An 18,391-nucleotide genomic window follows, 5' to 3' on the forward strand; every position below is an offset into this window, starting at 1 on the left:
CAAGTTAAGAAAAAAGTGGTCAGGCTGGCTTGGTGTGGAAGGGCTTTCCCGCAGAGGGAACAGTATTTGCAAAATCACAAGACTCTAAGAGCCAGGGCATGTCTGGGAAATGATAAGCAGCTCAGTTGGGCCCGAGAGGAGGGTGAGTGGAGAGCACAGTGGCTGGGGAGGAGGAGGACAGGTCCCCAGGAGACTTGGGAGCTGCAGGCAGGGTTGTGGGCTTTATCCTGACCAGAGGTGCATGGCAATGAGCCAGAAGCCGAGTGAATGGGCTGGAGGCTGGCTGCTGGGCCATATGGCATCTGCAGAGGACCGGACACCAGGCCAGAAAGCAGGGCAGGGCTGTACAGTAGGGCTAGCTAGGAATTGTGGCCAGAACAGGCAGCAACAAATGCATATCCCCAACCCAGGGGCTGGGGCCTGACAGCCAGAAACACTCTGAATCTTGAGGCCAGCACGTCAAATATTCCCGGCATACTAGCCACCATCCATTCCTCATTCTTCCTGTCACCTGTGCCTGGCCAATGAGTGACAGGGTCACATGTAGAATGTTTAGATTCCTTTGCCACAGTGAAGAGAACCGTCTGGAGGAAACATGGGTGGCTGTTTAAGAGGCCAGAATGCCAGTGCAGACAGAAGACAATGCGGCCTCATCTAGATCTGTGGCAGGGAGTGGGGCGGCAGGGGGATTGGAGGAAAAGGGACGGAAGCATCCAGAAGGATGAGTGCCAGGGACACACATCAAAGGTCATGCTTAGATTTCTGATAGGAGTCACTGAGTGAACACTGGTGTCACCTGTTAAGATGCAGATGATGGGAAAAGGTCAGTTTGGAAAACGCAAAAGTTGAGGGGCTGAGGGGTGGAGGGGCCTGAAGCTCAGGAGAGCTTTCTCGTTGAAACACAGGCAGTAGACTGAGGGTATAGTGAAGCTGTGGAGGGGCATCCGCTCTCCCCAGGGCAGGCTTAGGAAGAAGCAGCTTGGGAATAACCCTAAGGACCGTCTAAGGTACTGGCCGGGAAGGAGCTGTAAGAGGCAAAGCAAGGCCTGAGGTGGAAGAAAGCCAGGTAGGTGGTTCATGGAAGCCAAGGGGGAGGGGAAGCTTCCAGAAGGAAGAGAAGACAGTCAGTTGACGGCTCTGTGAATGGGAGGGGAGGGAGGACGACAGCTAGAGCAGCGGTTCTCACGGGGGAGGATACTGGGGACACCTGGCAACATCTAGGGACATTTTTTTAGTTGTTACGACTTGGAAGATGCCACCGGCATATAGCAAGTGGAAGGGATGCCGCTCCACATTCCACCACGCACAAGATGCACCCCCTCCAAGAATTATCCAGTTCTAAATGTCAAGGGGGTTCAAGGAGAGACACTCTGAACTAGAGGAAGTCAGGAAACATTAGCAAGGATTCTTTTAGAGAACAGCCACTGTAGCATGTCTGAATGCTGGCAAGGCGATCCCGAAGAGACCTGGGCAAGCAGGCACTTGCCTAGACTGAGGTTCCCAGGATGCAGAGAAGGGCAGGGATGGAGCAGAGGGGGAGATGGCTGTTATTTTCACTGCGAGGTGGGAGGCAATCACCGGCCGAGAGTGAAGGGTGCAGACGGGGTTGCTGTGGGGGCCGGGGATGCCTGCGTTGTGGGCTGAGCTCGGCTGGGAACTGGCTTCAACAGGGCACCTGTCTGCCTGGAGGCAAGACTCTCTCCAGGGTGGGCATCCTCAGCCCAGCCAGGAGGAAGCAGCTGGGCAAACGTATCCATGCCTGGGGTTTCACCAGAGCAGCCTAACAGAGGACAGAGGAGCAGTGCAGCCGGTGAGGTTTTTGCACACCAGTGGCAGGAGGAGAGAGGTAGGAATGCAGTCAGCTTCTTGTGAAGGTACGTTCTTTCAATTTAAGGAGCTACTAGCAAGACACGGAGCTCAGATCTGAGCCTGGGAGCACATCCTCCACAACTCTTGGTACGCTATACTTATCTCACCGAAAGAGGAGGAAAAGTTTATCTCTGAACTGAAATAATTTCCAAATTACACTTTCCTGCTTTTACCTCATTCCCGAAACCAGTTCTCTCTGGACTGATCTCACCAAATCTAGGTGTTCCTATTATCATAGCTCACATTCCTTTGAAAACCACAACAAATGAATAGACAAAGAAGTCAGGTACCATGAGAATGCTGGCAAAATCGGACTGCAATGCTCAGGAATATCCACAGGGCTAAAAATTCCCTTCCATGAGAACATAAAAGGAGAAAGGCAAGATTTGTTAGTAGCATAGAAGAATTTTAAAATGCTTCTGAACAAGGACTCTCTTATGCAGATGGTCTTCTGAAACAGGAGAAAGATAATAGCTTCTAAAACATTGTAACACTGTTCAATTTGTGTATTATCTATAATCCCTATTTAGAGGTTTATTAAATCACAGACTCAGAATTGGAAGAGTCCTTAAAAGACTTTTGAAGTCCGTGCCCCCTCTGATGAACTAATTCCCTATAAAGCAGTCAGCCAGCCTCGACAGGACCCATCCCAGAGACAGGCATCTTCAGGTTCCTGGCAAAAGCTGAGAGTTGATGAAGTAAGACGATGGGTACATGGGGTTCAATATATTACTCTACTTTTATGTAGATCAGAATACAAGATAGCTTATTTCCATAATAAAGTTTTTTTTTTTTTTTTCCCAACTTTTAAGTTAGTTTTCAGTGTAGAGAATCATAGTCTCACAACCCAGGGTGGCAGCCAGAGCCCTCCTGGGGGGGGGGGGGGTTCCAGCCCATTCCTCAGCTCACCAGAGTAGAGCAGAGAGGAAGAAGGATGAAGGAAAAGGATGGGGGTGGGGAGAAGAAGGGAAGAAAGAAAGGGAGGAAGAGGTGGAAGGAGGCGGCGGAGGAGGATGAGGGCAGCTCCCTAAAACAATGTTCCTCCCTGGGGAGAAAAGGAAGGAAGTGCTTCATAGCACCTGATCTTTCCATGTTTTCCTCCTTAAAACCATGTTCTCGGGTTGGAGGCTGCTCGGTAAGGACGGCCTTCCCAGGTGTCTGCAAATCCTTATGAGGTTGTAGGATATAGGAGCCACCATCCCCACTTATGTCTGGGGTCGCATGTGGAGGCAGTGGGGGAACAGGGCTCTCAGCCAGCATCCAACCCTACAGCCTGCCTGTTGATCCGTGGCCCTGCTCTAGCCCCCCAAGAGTGCAAACTCAGTGTGTTTCAGATGTTCCAGCTGATGGCGTGATAGCAAACAGCACAGCTCAGAGCCAATGAAGGGCTGCCCGCGGGGATACTCCGTGTTCTGCCATAGGCCTGACCCGGCACGGGGACCCGGGAAGGCAGGGAAGGGCCTGCCTGGGCCAGAGTCCCCTCCACTCATGGGACCGAGCCAGGCCAGGCTGTCATTCATGTTCTATGGTCTCTTCCAGCTCTCAGCGCCATTCCCATTTCCGGTGTCCCATCTTCCCTCCCCTCTCACCATCTCACTCTGTACATGCTCTTACGACGAGCTTTTCCTTTTTTGGGAACCAAAGTCCAATCTGCCACCAGGGCAGTGGCAAAATACAGTCTGAGATAACAACGAAACTTGACAACCATCACTGCGGGCAAAGAAGCCAGTGCTCAGTGGGACGGCCCCAAGTCCCCCTTACAAACCCTCTCGCTTTCTTTACCTGCTACTTTATCCCGAATGAGTTTTGCAGATTCGACTTCACCGATACTGCTGAACAGACTCCGCAACTCATCCTGGGTCATGTTCTGAGGGAGGTAGTTGACAATTAAATTCGTTCTCCCGATATCATCCCTGCAGTCTTCGGCCATGTGGTCTTCATAACCATTAGACATCGTATTTTTTAAAAAATCTGCGGGGGAGGGGGGAGAAAAATCAAGTAAATTCCAAATGTCCATATTGCAGAATATTAAGGCAAAACGCATTACTGGCACTTGGGGTTTTTTCTTTTCAACACTACAATTTCAACTTCCGTACACATAAAAACCTGCTCATGAATGTTTATGGCGACTTTATTCATAACTGCTCTGAGACCGGAAGCAACCAGCATGCCCTTCAGTCGGTGAATGAAGAAACAAATTCCAATTGTCTGCGGCCTTCACACAACAGAGTGTTATTCCGTGACAGGAAGAGATGAGCTATGAAGCCGGAGACTTGGGGAGGCCTTAAATGCACACTACTAAGTCTGAAAGGCCACCCAATTATAGGACATCGTGGAAAAGACGAAACTCTAGAGCCAGTAAGAAGACCAGTGGTTGTCAGGGCTAGGAAGGGAGGGAGGGAGGGAGGGGCAAGAGGAGCACAGAGAGGGCGCCTGGGTGGCTCAGTTGGTTGAGCAGCTGCCTTCGGCTCAGGTCGTGATCCTGGAGTCCCAGGATCGATTAAAAAAAAAAAAAAAAAGAAAGAAAAAAAAAAAAGAGGAGCACAGAGGATTTTTAGGGCGGTGAAACTATCTGCGTGATCCTGGCACGGTGGACGCAGGTTATTACACATTTGGGCAAACCCACGGAATGTACAACACAAAGACTGAACCCGAAGGCCAACTATGCGCTTGAGCTGATACTATCAATATTGCCTCATGGATTCTAGCAAAATACCACACCGACACAAGATGTCACTAGGAGGGAAGACTTCGTGTTGGGAGGAGGCGGACATTTGGAAACCCGCTCTGTACTTTCTTTGCAGCCTTTCTGCAAACCTAAAACTGCTCTAAAACACACCCATGTCTACTTACTGGGGGGCTTCAAAAACCCTACAAACAGGGGCGCCTGGTTGGCTCAGTCAGCGGAGCGTGCAACTCTTGAGTTCAGGTAGGCCCCCTGCTGGGTGTGGAGCTTACCTGAAAAAACAAACACAACACCTACAAACAATTCCAGCACCACAATTCAAGCTCCCATGGAAAGTGTGCGGGTGGGCTCAAGAGCTTTCCGAAGATTCCTGATCACCTTCTCCCATCTCTGCGTGCACTCCTGGTGCAGCTGGGTACTGCGGAGCATGTGATGTGCACCTGAGCACCCCGACTCAGGCGCCCCGCCTCTGTTCTCAAGCAGGGAGACAACGGTTCCCTGCATCCCTTTATTCCAAAGGCCACAGCACTGAGCTGGTAAAGAGGTTAGGGTTTCTCTACCAGCTGGAGGAACATGCTCTTCAAAGCTTGCAAGCTTTGGAATGCCCTCAGCCGCCTGCAGAAGTCTTCGCTCTCAGTGACAAACATCATGGTACAGCGATAGCTTCAGAGAAGAATCCGGATCAACGCGGCCGAGAGCATCAGGACGGCTCTCCTGAAAGCACAACTCGCGCGGGGCTTGCTCACAAGTAATGTCGCGCGCGGCTGCCTCATCTAAGATGTCCCATGTCCCTGCCTCTAAATATGCAGGCACTCACCCCCATGGGGCTGAAGTGTCATTACCAGAAAGAGGCCCTGTGGCCCACCAGCCAGGAGGTCTCGGGGGTAGCCCACCCCTTTCTCCGCATCCCTTCTGCCCAGCCCTGCCTTTATCCTTGAAGACCCAGTGCCCACTGTCAGGAGCACTCAGCCTTCTTTAAAAATAGCCTTGCCAGAGGTTATATAAAAACCTGAACACCGCTCCCACCTCCCCCCTGAGTCAGCACTGAGAGAGGACTTAGGTGTGGGTTTTTTTTCTCCCCCCCTTGCTGGAAACAGGTGGGACTTCTCTATCTTTCCACCTCCTGATTTGCTTCAGACCATACACAACATGCAAAGTTATTGTACTCTCCCAGCATTTCTTTTATTTATTTGAAAATGTTCTATGCTCCCTGTTCTTTATAAAATAGGTCAGCATAGCCATAAAAGAAAAGACTGGAAAGTCAGACTTCCTAAGATTAAGAAGTTCTGTATGGCGAAAGGCACTATACACAGACAAGCAGCAGACTTGGGAGAAAATGCTCGCTACCTATTACATTATTTAAGCCAGTAGTTCTCAACGTGGGTGACTCGGCCCTCCAGGGGACACTGGGCCGTGTCTGGAGACATTTCTGGTTACCACAACTGTGGGTGGTGGTGTGCCACTGGAACCTAGTAGGTAGAGGCCAGCGGAGCTGTGAAACATCCCACAAGGCCCAGGCTGGCCCCCACAACCAAGAATTGTCCAGCCCCAAATGTCAACACTCCCAATGCTTGGACCACGTGATTCAGTGTCTACAAACTCATCAGAAAGAAGACACATCCCTGGGGGCGCCTGGGTGGCTCAGTCGTTAAGCATCTGCCTTCGGCTCAGGTCATGATCCCAGGGTCCTGGGATCAAGCCCCGCATCGGGCTCTCTGCTCAGCGGGAAGCCTGCTTCTCCCTCTCCCACTCCCCCTGCTTGTGCTCTCTCTCTTGCTGTGTCTCTCTCTGTCAAATAAATAAATAAAATCTTTAAAAAAAAAAAAAAAAAGACACATCCTTTAACAGAAAAATGGACAAAGGATATGAGCCTCACCTAATAGATGTCAGCAATTCAAATGCTAATAAACCAGGACGAGCTCAAATTCCCAAATAATGAGGAAAATGTGAAGTCAAAAGAGATGCCACCTTCTGTCAGTCAGATACAAGACTGCCCAGGATGGGTAAAATCTAGCATCGTAAAGAAGGATAAGGCGGACAAACACCCTGGTACACCGTTGAAATGGTACAACCCTTTTGGAGGATAACCTGCCCTTTAATATGATTGCTACCCTCGGATTCAGAACTGTAGGAATCTGTTCTTCAGAAATAATCACATGCGTGCAGGGAAGTATGTGTGAGGACCACACGACCCCACAGCGGGTACAAGTAAAATGCTGGATGTAATCTAAATACAAATTAAACAAACACCAACTCCACAAATCTGTTAAAGCATCTGCAGCCATGAGGCTTTTAGATAGATTAGCTCAAAAACAAACACACATTTGCTGAAGCCTGAACCAAAGTGCAAGGGTTAACTCTGAAAAATTAAAATGCATAATGAAGTTTGCTCGAAATGTGATTCAAACATTTCTCTTCTCCCTTCCTTTGTTTTTCTTCATCCCTCCCTCTCCTCACCTTTGTTCTGAGTTAGGGACCTACTCTTGTGCCTTCTCCCCCCTCCCCCCAATGCTTTCAAGGATGATTGAACTGGGCAGTAATTACCCCATTCTCATTATTCAGAGAGGGGTGTCTTCTATGCCTGGTAAAAAGATGACTTTCTTAAACAGTGGTTGGCAAACCATGGCCTGTGGACTGTGGACCAAATCTGGCCCACCACCTGTTTTTATAAATAAAGTTTTATTGGCACACACTTGATTCTCATTTGTTTATGTATTGTCTGTGGCTGCTTTTGCACTACAGTGACAGAGTTGAGTAGTTGTGACAGAGACCATATGGCCCAAAAAGCTGAAACTATTTACCATCTGGCTCTTTACAGAAAAAGTGTGCCGACCTCTGTTCTAAAATGTAAAAACAGAAATTTTCTAAGAGAAAATCTTTGTGACACTGGGTGAGGCAAAGATTTCTGAGACACCACACCAAAAGCACAATCCATTTTCAAAAAATCGATAAACTGGATATCATCAAAATGTAAAACTTTCGCTCTGCAAAACTTACAGTCCACAGAGAAGAAAATATTTACAAATTACATATCTGAAAAAGGACCTGCATCCCGAACATATTTTAACTCTCAAAACTTAATGAGAAAACAACCTAATTTTAAAGACGACGAAAGCTGTGAACAAACAATGCACCAAGAAAGATATATGGATGACAAACAGACATATGAAAAGACACCCGACATTATTAGTTATTACGGAAATGCAGACTAAAACTACATTGAGATACCATTACCCATCTGGAAGAGAATCAAGATAACTCCACCCATTCAGAATGGCTAAACCAAAATAAAACAAAAGCAGGCAAACAACAACAAAACAATATCAAGTTCTAGTGAGGATGTGGAGAAACCAGAATTTCCATGCATTGCTGGTAGAAATGGAAAAATATTAAAGCCGCTTTAGAAAACGTATGGGCAGTTTCTTAGAGTTAAACATACACTTTCCAAAAGACCCAGCAATCCCATATTAGCAGTCATACAAGAGAAGTGCAAACCTATGTTCATACAAAAACCCACACACGAGTGTTTATAGCAGCTTTATTCAGTAACACCCCAAACTGGAGCAGCCCAAATGCCCTTCAATCCATCAGTGGCTAGACTAGGGAAGGCTACACAATGGAGTTCTGCTTGCCAATAAGAAAAGTGCTACTATCCACGCAACTTGAATCAATCTTGAATCAATCTCAAATACATTTCACAGAGTGAAAGAAACCTGACTCCTAGGCTGCGTACTACAAGAGTCCCTTCTAGAAAAGGCAGAACCGTAGGGATGGATCTGCGGTGGCCAGGGGCAGGGAGCAAGGGGAGCGCTGAGTACACTGGGGGAGAAAAGAGAGTGTTTTTGTTTCTTGGGGAGTGTAACTTCCCATGTCTTGATGGTGGAGGTAATAACACGACTCTATGCATTTGTCAAAACTCGAAGAACTCTACACCAGAATTTCAAGTGAACTTGAAAATAAATTTTAAAAGATCTACAAAGTGAACCTGATTCCACAGCAGGCAGGCTCCTCGTGACGCCCCTGGGTGAAGCTGAGCAGCCTCTGCGGGCCCAGTTCTTGGGTCAACTGGCAACGATGGAGAAATCCAAACCCCCAAAGCACGGTTTCTCAACTCTTCAGGGCCGCTCCACCCTGCTTTCCCGTGTTCCTCCCCCTGACCTTTCCAAATCCACGTCGCTAATCCGGGGCCAGGCCAGCTTCTGTCGAGCACCAACCACAGCTGGGCCTTTGTCTCTGCCTGACAATCAGTGACTTCCAAGTTGTAGCCAATTCTGGCAGCCCCTTGGCTGGCCAGGCTGTCACCTCCCACTCCCTCCAGGTCAACACAATCGGAGTCCCCTGTCCGTGGTGGTCTCACCCACTAAGGCTCAAAGGCTTCATCACTTTGCTCAGGGTCAGCCATGGTGTGGTCCATGGTGGCAGCGCCAGGCCTCCAACTGTTGCTACAGAGCAGTCGCCCTGCTTCAGGATGTGGCCCCCCACTCTAGCTTCTTCCCTGGCGTGCGGCAAACCTTCGCATTTCCATGCCTCTGCTCGGCTGCTCCCTTTGCAGACACTGTCTGCCCTCTCCATTACCTCCTCACTTATCTGTGAAACGTCCCCCCAGAAATAGGTTGCTCTAGTTCCCTGGGCCCGTACACCATTTAGCCCAAAACTTTACGGATGCACAAATCACTCTAATTCCTAATTATGTGCTTTTCACCCACCTCGTTGGTGAGAGCCTGGAGGGCCAGTGGGGTGGGGGATGAACAGACACCAGGTCTCAGAGTCACCTGGGAATCATGTGTATTTGCCACTTTACGTTAAAGGGCAGTTGGAAATTATACTAACGGTCTTAATATGTTCAGGACTTTTCTTTGTTTTTTTTTTAAAGACTTATTTATTTTAGAGAGAGAGTGAGAGTGCAAGAGCAAACGGGGGGAGGGGCAGAAGGGGAGGGAGAGGGAAAAGCAGACTCCATGCTGAGCATGGAGCCCAACAGTGGGCTCGACCCCACAACCCCGAGATCACAACCTGAGCTGAAACCAAGAGTCAGACGCTCAACAGACGGAGCCACCCAGGCGCCCCAGTACCTTACTTTTCTAGGATTGTCCTGTGCCATCCCACAGAATCAAACTCAATTGTAGGGAGCAAAAAGGGAAACTTAGTTTAGCAAAGCAATTCCTGCTGAGTTGGAAACGTTTCCAGTAACTCCATGTATCATGGAGAAGTCCTGTTTGGATGATCTCTGAGGGTTTTCAGCCTCATTGCACTATTTTCAACAATCCTGGTTGTCCTTGTGACTTCAACAATGCTGTTCACATCAGCAGTATAAGCACTATGTACGTAGGAAAGAGATATGTCCATAAACGACATAAAAACTTACACAGGTAATACACATGTAAAGCAGCAAGACTAGTCCCATTAGGCACCCATGAGAATCTGTCTCATTTGATAGTCACAGAGCAGCCTTGCTAAACTACTCAAGCTAGAGCAAAACTAGAACAGTCAAATATATCCTCAGGCTCAACCTTGACACTTCACACATCACATGATGGGGCTTGGACTCAATTATTTCTAAGGTCCCTTCCAGATGTAAAAGTCTGAGTTCTCCAAGGTAAAAAAGCCTCAGGAATGTTAGGTCACCCAGGAAACACTCTGGGTCCCAGAGAAAAATCGAACGTACCACCTGACCCAGTTATAACTGCTACGCGAGGCGAAGGCTTAAGTGAACACTACGTATTTCCTTACTCGCCCCTTCCCACAGCCCACGTTGGGGAGAGCCACCTGACTGGGCCAGCCACGGCTACGTCACAGCAATTCAATATCCACCAGGCTGAAAAGCTCAGGGTAGAAGCAGATCAGGTGCAGCCAGTGTCTGGTCCAGTCCAAGTGCTCCACGGGCCTGCGGGGACACGATTGGCTCCACAGCCCTGTTAGAGTTCTGGCTCCTTCCTGGCTGGTCAAGGCCACCCCAGGGCTCTTGCACAGAACTGCAGAGCAACATGACAGGGCAGGGAAAACTCCTGGGCTGCGGAGTCTGATAGACCCGTGCTCCAATACTCACCCTACTGCTGATCAGCTGAACGACTGTGGGTGTGGCACTTCCTTTCCTGGAGCCTCAGCCTCCTTGTCCGTGAAATGGGCATGGTACCACCTGCTTCGCAGCGCCCAGCACAGTTCCTGACACTTGGCAAGTGGCCATCGCACCCGCCTCCAGGTCCACTAAGGAACATATTGACTCTTTGCCCCTGGGACCCTGGAAATGATCCAAACCGCTGATGCCATTTCTAATGGGCCTGGGCTCCACAGAAGTCACAGGGAGTCACACCAGTTAGGGCTCACGACCGAAGCCCCACATATATGGAAGACCTTGTTGCTAGTCTATGTTCACTCACCATCAACGGCACACACCAGCCTAGATGGGTCAGTGGGCCTCTCAATCTGCCCACCAAAGATACGAACCTTATTCCAGCCCTGCCCCCTTCCTCCTACTTCACTTACAAAACCGAGGGGAACGTGTGCCTCCCTGACCTCCCAGTCTCCAACTGCAGGCACCTTCAGGTCCTCTCCGCCTGTCCCTGACTCCTCTTCAAGCCTCTTCCTCCCCCTGAATTACTTCCTCTGGTGGCAGGACACATTTGTCCCCCAAACCTAACCAGGCACCGAATTCTGCCAGTTGCACATTGGTGATATATCTCCTTCTCCCCCATGTCTCTGCCATTATCCTGGTTCAGGTCCCTGTTATCTCTTGCCTAGACAGACTCCCAAATGGTCTCCCTGCCACATGATTATTTCAAACCCAGTCTCTCCAAACCCAACCAGGCCTTTTCCCTTCAAATCACTCCTCTGCCTTCTGTTTCCTCTTCTCTGAATCTTCCCTCCAGTAGAGATGTCTCTTTGATGGGTGGCTGGATCTAGTCACTCGAGCCCCCTTCTGGCCCACCCTCCCTCCCCCAAGTAAACATGGAGTGCCAACCATGTGCCAGGCACAGAGCAAGGTACTGGGTGTATGAAATAAAAGAATAGTCCCAGTCCCGGCCCTCATGTTCAGGCCATTACCAGGCCACCTCATACCACAAAAGCGTCTTGACCAGTCCATCCATCCTTAAATCTCCCCCAGAAAAACAAACTTCCAAGATCACCTCTTGACTGTATCCAGAAACCCTCTACCACCTGACCCTGACATACTTTTCTAGACTTATCTCCAAGTTCACCTTCTCATCTCTCTCTGCCTGCCCAAACCAGTCCACTCAGGCTTCCAGACCTCTTTGTCTCTCCTCTCTAATTCACCCGGGCCACTGGCAGCACCTGAAAATTTCTGCCCATGCCTCTTTGATCACAACAACTGGTACAGACACCAGCTCTTTTTTTTTTTGGTAAAGATTTTATTTATTTATTTGACAGTGAGAGACACAGCGAGAGAGGGAACACAAGCAGGGGGAGTGGGAGAGGGAGAAGCAGGCTTCCCAACAAGCAGGGAGCCCACTGAGGGGCTTGATCCCAGGACCCCAGGATCATGACCTGAGCCGAAGGCAGACGCCCAACGACTGAGCCACCCAGGCGCCCCCAGACACCAGCTCTTTCATCAAACACAAAAACCGAGCACTGGACAATCCTTGCTTTCAACACTCGCAATGCTGTCATGACCCACTGCTTCACCCTTTTGCTACTTCATCTCATACATCTACATAGATCTCTTCTCCCCTCCTCAGGTTGGAAGTTCCTCAAGGAGGCAGTTTTTTCCCCTTCTTCCTGTTTCCCAACAAGCAGTCACGTTTCATGTTTTCAACCTATGAAAGTGTGACCATCGACTTGGCCAAAGCACACGGAGGCCCTGGGTCAAGTGGGACCGACAGTGATCATAAAAGTGAGTGCCCCCAACACGTACGGACATGGAAAATGCCTTCTGTCCCCTCCCTGCTTCACAGTATATCCACTGCATGCTTTCCTGTCTGTGTCCACATTTCAAACTGCTCCTTCTCTTGCCTTCCCTGTTTCTCTTACTGACCTATCCTTCTACTGGTCACTCAGGCAGACCCAGAATCATCCACTGCTGTCCTTTCTTGCTCGCTCACATCCCACATCTAAATACCCACAGAGTCCTGCGTCTCTTACCCCCCAACCATGTCTCAAACCCATCCCCCCTCTTTCTCTACCACTACAGCTCTGGGTCGCATCTGCAGCTTTTCCTACATAGAGCAAAGCAATCACCTTCTAACTGGTTTGCTGGCCTTCAGCACTGTCTCCCTCCAACTCTGCCTCCTTCACTGCATGGACTAAAATTATCCCTGGCCTGGCCTACAGGAAAACACCCTCTGCACACCAGCCGCAGCAGTCCTCTTGCCACTACCTGCCCCTGAAGGACCAGACCCCAAGTGGTTTCCAGAACAAACCAAGATGTTCCCACTTCCATGCTTTTGCAGATGCTGTTCCTGCATCCTGCAAAGCTGTTCCCTGTGGTCTGTACCTGGCTAACTCCAGCTGCCCCCCCATGCTTGGCCTCCTCCAGGAAGCATTCTGTGATCTCCTTTGCCCAGCAAGCCTAGGTGAACAATCTTCTTTTCTGTGCTTCCACATCAGTCAGTGCATAACTCTCACCACACTTGTGGCTAAAACAGTCTGCCCACACTGTAATCACCACTGCCTCTAAGAGCCTAGCAGCGGGGCAGGGAGAGTTGGTTAAAGGAGGGAAGCCAGACTCACTTCCCTTCTGTAGGCTGCTTTCCTCTGGTCTTCCCCTGACTTACACACTTGGGTCAGCCTCGCTGCTTCATTATTGCCACCTAGGGGCAAAAGGCGGCAACCGCACTTTCCTCACCATTCAGCATTTAATTTGACTCTATTGAAAGGGATGGGAACACAAGCTAGGGAACAGTTAGTTGATTCCAGGGCGGGTAAAGGGAGAGTGGCAATCAGAGGCGGCTTCGAATGGGGAGTGAGCTCTGAGCTGGGCCTCGCAGCATGAGGAAAGGATCTCTAGGTGGAGGAGAACTGGGAGGCAGTGGGACAACAGGCAGAGAAAGGGCGGGAGTTTTAGGTCCAGGTGCGGGTGAAATGCAAACGGGAGGGAGGGTCAGGAGGTGCAAGACCTGGCATCCCAAGCTTTAACTTTTAAGTCACCTAAAGAGGTGAAAAAAATTAAAATTCTTTCCACTCAGAAAACTTTTAATCAGGAGTGATGATCAGATCTGCATTTTAAAAAAGACAACTTTTGCTGGAGTATGAAAGCACAGAGATGGGAAGCAGGGAGTGAAAGAAGCAATAAAGCAAACAGCAAAAAGAGTTATTTTCATAATTCTCTCATTTTCCACTTGCTGCAGCATGACCTCAGACTCAACACATCCAAACCGAAACTCTGCCTCCTCCAAAACCAGTGCTTCAACATAAACATTATTTATTTCCACATTTTGAGATGTTCATATTCCCAGCCTCTTTGTGGACCCTGAAGTGACAAAATTTTATAACAGATCCCAGCACAAAGCTTTGCACACAGAAGACGTTCAATGACAACTGAATGGAATTCCTCTTGGGATCCCCTGGACACCTGTGATCATAAGAGCAGTAAAATCTCATGGTTAAGAGTAAGGATTTTGAGTCAGAGGGCCTGAGTTCACAACCCGCCTCAGCCACCTTACGGTGCGAGACCGGTCGTAACAAGTGACCCATCTAAGCCTTGGTTTGTTTGTCCTGAAGATGGAAATTACAACAGCACCTATGTCAAGGGCTGGAGATAAAGATCAGATCTGTAAAGGGACAAGCCCATAGTAAATCCTCACTAAACACTGGTGATTATCTGTAACATTATCTATTCAGTGCTTACCACGCTCAGGCCATCGCTAGGGCTTCCCACATCCTTAAATCTGCACAGCAATTTTTCCATTCCATTTTACAGATAAGAAAACTAAGGCTGCCACAGGTGAATTTGTACAAGTTCTTGGGAGCCTTGGATCCCGACGCATCAGAGATGTGGCTGGAGGAACTTTTAGTAAAAGATCATTTAGTCCAGTGGTGGTTCTCATGTGTGTGATACTTTTGGCAATATCTGAAGACATTTTTGATCTTCACAACTGGGGGCGGGGGGGGGTTGGAAAGGGAAGAGATGCTGCTGGCATCTAGTGGGATGCTACTCGACATCCTACAATACACAGGCCATCCTCCCCACACCCACCCCAACCAAGCGTGATCAGACCCAAAATGTCAGTAGTGACCAGGTTGTGAAATCCTTCTCCAGTAGGACCATCCTTCCCATTTTCCCACTTCTGGAGCCCTGACCATACAGATCCCACATACTTTTGGTAAGGGGGGGGGGGCCTCTGTCCCTCCAGGGGCAGAGCATTCAAAAGTTCTCCACCTGCCCTGCACACAGTAGGTATCAGAACCCATTTTAATAAGCCTAGCAGCAGAGGAGACCGGAAAAGGAAAAGCATCCATCCCCCATTGTTCAATTGCGTGCAGGTTGTGTTTTCAACACACACACACACACACACACACATTTTACAAATCCCAACGTCCCACGCCCCAAAAACAGCTTTGTTAGAGATGGCGTTCAAATAATCTATATTTTTCTAGGACTCCCATACATACCGAAAGGTATGCACACTTCTAAAAGGACCTCAGATCGGCCGCGGTCTTCTGACAACGACTACAAAAGAATCTGTAGGATTTCCCCGGGGAACGAGCCCGTGGGCCGTGACCTCTGCGCGCCGAAGGCGCTCACCCCACTCCCTCGCCTCTGGCTTCGCTCTCCCGCCCCCGGCTCCTCGGCTCCCAGTACTGCTGGGGCGCCGGCCGCGAAGCCCGGCCGCCAGGCGCGTGCCCACGCCGTGTCCCCCTCGCCCGCCCCTCGCGGCGGCTGAGGAATCCGGCCCGGGGCCTGACGCCGGCGCCCACACCGGCCGGCCCCCGCCCGCCCGCCACGGCCCGCGCGCGTCCCCTCCCGGCCCGGTGCGGCCTGGGCCTCGGCCGGTGCAGGCCCGCGGGCGCCCGCGGCCGGGCCAGGCGAGCTCAGGCCTGCCGCGGCCTACCCCGTCGGGTGCCGCCGAAGGCCCCCGCCTCACCTGAACGCGAGCGGGCGGGCCCGGGGCTGCTCCGGGGCGGGCGGGCGGCGGCGGCGCGGCGCTAACGGCTCCGCTCGGCCTCGGTAGCGGCGGCGGCGGCAGCGGCGACGGCGACGGCGGCGGCGGCTCCTCCTCAGCGCGCACGACCCGCTCCGGCCCGCGGCCCGGACACGCCCCCCCGGCGCGCGCGCCCATTGGCCGGCGTCCGCCACGGTGCGCTTCTCATTGGCCGACGTGCCTGTCTCGGCGCCCCAGGGCGCGCGGCGGAGGCGGGACTTCCGGCCGGCGCCGCCTGCGAAGGGCTCGGCGGTCGGCGGAGACGCGGGTGGCCGGCGATGGCCGCGGAGGGGGCCAGCTATGGCCCGGCCCACGGAGGCCGACGGAAGGCGGTGGCCGAAGAGCCGCGCCCCTTGCCGAGCGCATGCTGTGTGCCTCGCGCCTGTCTTTCCCGCCGCCGCCGCCGCCTCCCTGCCAGGTAGGAATGGTCAGCGCGCCAGGGCTGTGGGGACAGGACCCGGGTTCGAATCCCGACCCCGACGTTTCCGCACTACGTGCCGTTAGGAAGTGGCTGACGTCACCTCGTGGGGCCTCAGTTTCCTTATCTGGTGTGGTGAGGAGGTGGAGCATGGGACGTGGTCTGCCTTCTATCAGTGTTGACTGTTGGAGCTAGCGGGTTCCCGGAGGCGCAGCCTAGCAGTCATTAAAATTTTATTGAGCGTCTACTATATGCCAGTCACTTGTATTGGGCAGCGAATGGACAAAAATGATAGTCACAAGTGTTAGGTGCATATTAAATTTTCTAGGAGCTGTGTTAAAGGAAAGGAAAGTTAAAAAAACAAAAACAAAAACAAACAGGTGATGTTACTATTAATGATGTGTTTCATTTAACAACGTGTCCAAAATGTTATTTCTACGTGTAATCAGTATAAGAGGTTATGAGATTTTTTATATCCTCTGCCCCCACCCCCCACTCCTCTGAAATCTGGTATGTCTTACGCGGGGCCGTCTCAAAGTGGACTGGCTACATTTCAAGAGCTCAGCAACCGCGCGGCTACTGCTTTGGACCTGCAGGGCTAGGTGGGGAGGCAGAAGAGACATCCAGTGGATTTCCCATCAAGTGGCGGAAAGGGGTAAGAAGAAAAGTAAATGGGAGAAGGGGTATGGGGAATGTGGGGGGATGGCAGTTTGAAAGAGGGAGGTAGGGAAGGTTGAGAAGATGGCATTTGCAGAAGGAATTGAGCAAGTAATTATGCCATTCGTTGTTTAATGCCGTGTTTGTCTGGTCGGACTTCCTGCAGTGATGGGCATGTTCTTTATCATCACTGTCTAATTTAGTAGGCACTCGCTCCACGTGGCTTTTGGGCACTTGACATGTGGCTGGTGCCACAGAAGAACTGAATTTTTAATGTCCTTAATTTTTACTTAATTTAAATTTAGTCACCTAGAGCTTGTGGCTCCCATAGTGGATGGCATAGATTTAGTAGAATGGTGGGCAGTGCTCTGAATCCAGTGTGTACTTCATGCTAAATACTTTATGTGTAATCCTCACAGTAGCTCTGTGAGAGAGGAGCTATAATCGTCATGGTGAAGAATGAGGTCCTTCATGTATTCATCTATACTTTGTTTTTGTTCTCGTTAATAGACTTTGTCTTCTGGAGCAGTTTGAGATTTACAGAAATATTTGAAAGAAAGTACAGAGTTACCGTTTTCCCCACGCCCAGTTTCTCCTATTAGTAACATCTTTCATTAGCATGATACATTTGTAATAATTAATGAATCAAAATTGATACATTATGAACCAAAGTTCATAGTTTATTTAGATTTCCTTTGTTTTTACTTAATGTCCTTCTTCCCTTCCAGAATCCCATGCAGGATGCCACATTACTTTTAGTTGTCCTGGTTCTCTCTCTCTGTCTCTCTCTTTTTTTTTCTTTTTTTTGAGATATAATTGACATGTAACACATGCTAGTTTTCGATGTACAGCATAATGATTTAATATGTGTATATGTTGTAAGATAATTAGTGCAATAAGTTTAGTTAACACCTATCAGCACCCATAATTATAAATATTTTGTTGTTGTTGTGTTGAGAATTTTTAAGATCCACTCATTTAGTTGTCCTATTTCTTTAGGTGCCTCTCGGCTGTGGTGGGTTCTCAGACTTTTCTTGTTTTTGATGACCTTAATGGTTTTGAGAAGAAATGATCAGGTATTTTGTAGAGTACCCCTCTTTTGGAATCTGTCTGGTGTTTTTCTTTTTTTTTCTTTTCTTTTTTTTAAAGATTTTATTTATTTATCTGAGAGAATGGGAGACAGAGAGCATGAGAGGGAGGAGGGTCAGAGGGAGAAGCAGACCCCCCGCCGAGCAGGGAGCCCGATGCGGGACTCGATCCCGGGACTCCAGGATCATGACCTGAGCCGAAGGCAGTCGCTTAACCAACTGAGCCACCCAGGCGCCCCTTTTCTTTTCTTTTTTAAATTTATTTGACAGAGCGAGACACAGTGAGAGAGGGAACACAGCAGGGGGAGGGGGAGAGGGAGAAGCAATGCTTCCCGCAGAGCAGGGAGCCCGATGCGGGGCTCCATCCCAGGACCCTGGGATCATGACCTGAGCCGAAGGCAGACACTTAACGACTGAGCCACCCAGGCGCCCCAAGTCTGGTGTTTTTCTTGTGATAAGACTGGGATGATGGGTCTGGGGGGAGGAAGAACCCCAGAGGTAAAGTGTGACTCTCATCACCTCCTGTCAAGGGTACATACTGCCAACATTATCTATACCTGTTGATGTTGACCTTGAT

The 18,391-nt window shown here is 50.0% G+C and overlaps 2 protein-coding genes across 2 annotated transcripts in view; one reads left to right on the forward strand and one right to left on the reverse strand.

The window, feature by feature from the left end:
- The window catches only part of ELAVL1 (ELAV like RNA binding protein 1), a 39,975-nt gene extending 24,292 nt beyond the window's left edge, over positions 1 to 15,683 (reverse strand). The window contains exons 1-2 of the mRNA XM_034998336.1: positions 15,595 to 15,683; positions 3,652 to 3,840 (exon numbers count right to left, since the gene is read on the reverse strand). Of these exons, the coding sequence (XP_034854227.1) occupies positions 3,652 to 3,823 (172 nt within the window). The 5' untranslated portion in view covers positions 3,824 to 3,840; positions 15,595 to 15,683. The remainder of the gene's footprint in view (positions 1 to 3,651; positions 3,841 to 15,594) is intronic.
- A 205-nt stretch (positions 15,684 to 15,888) lies between these two features.
- Positions 15,889 to 18,391, forward strand: part of CCL25 (C-C motif chemokine ligand 25) — a 36,237-nt gene continuing 33,734 nt past the window's right edge. Inside the window, exon 1 of the mRNA XM_034996628.1 lies at positions 15,889 to 16,069. Within this exon, the coding sequence (XP_034852519.1) occupies positions 15,930 to 16,069 (140 nt within the window). The 5' untranslated portion in view covers positions 15,889 to 15,929. The remainder of the gene's footprint in view (positions 16,070 to 18,391) is intronic.

The sequence above is a fragment of the Mirounga leonina genome, unplaced genomic scaffold (genome assembly GCF_011800145.1).
Source record: "Mirounga leonina isolate KUSES-001 unplaced genomic scaffold, KU_Mleo_1.0 Mir_94, whole genome shotgun sequence".
NCBI classification, from domain to species: domain Eukaryota; kingdom Metazoa; phylum Chordata; class Mammalia; order Carnivora; family Phocidae; genus Mirounga; species Mirounga leonina.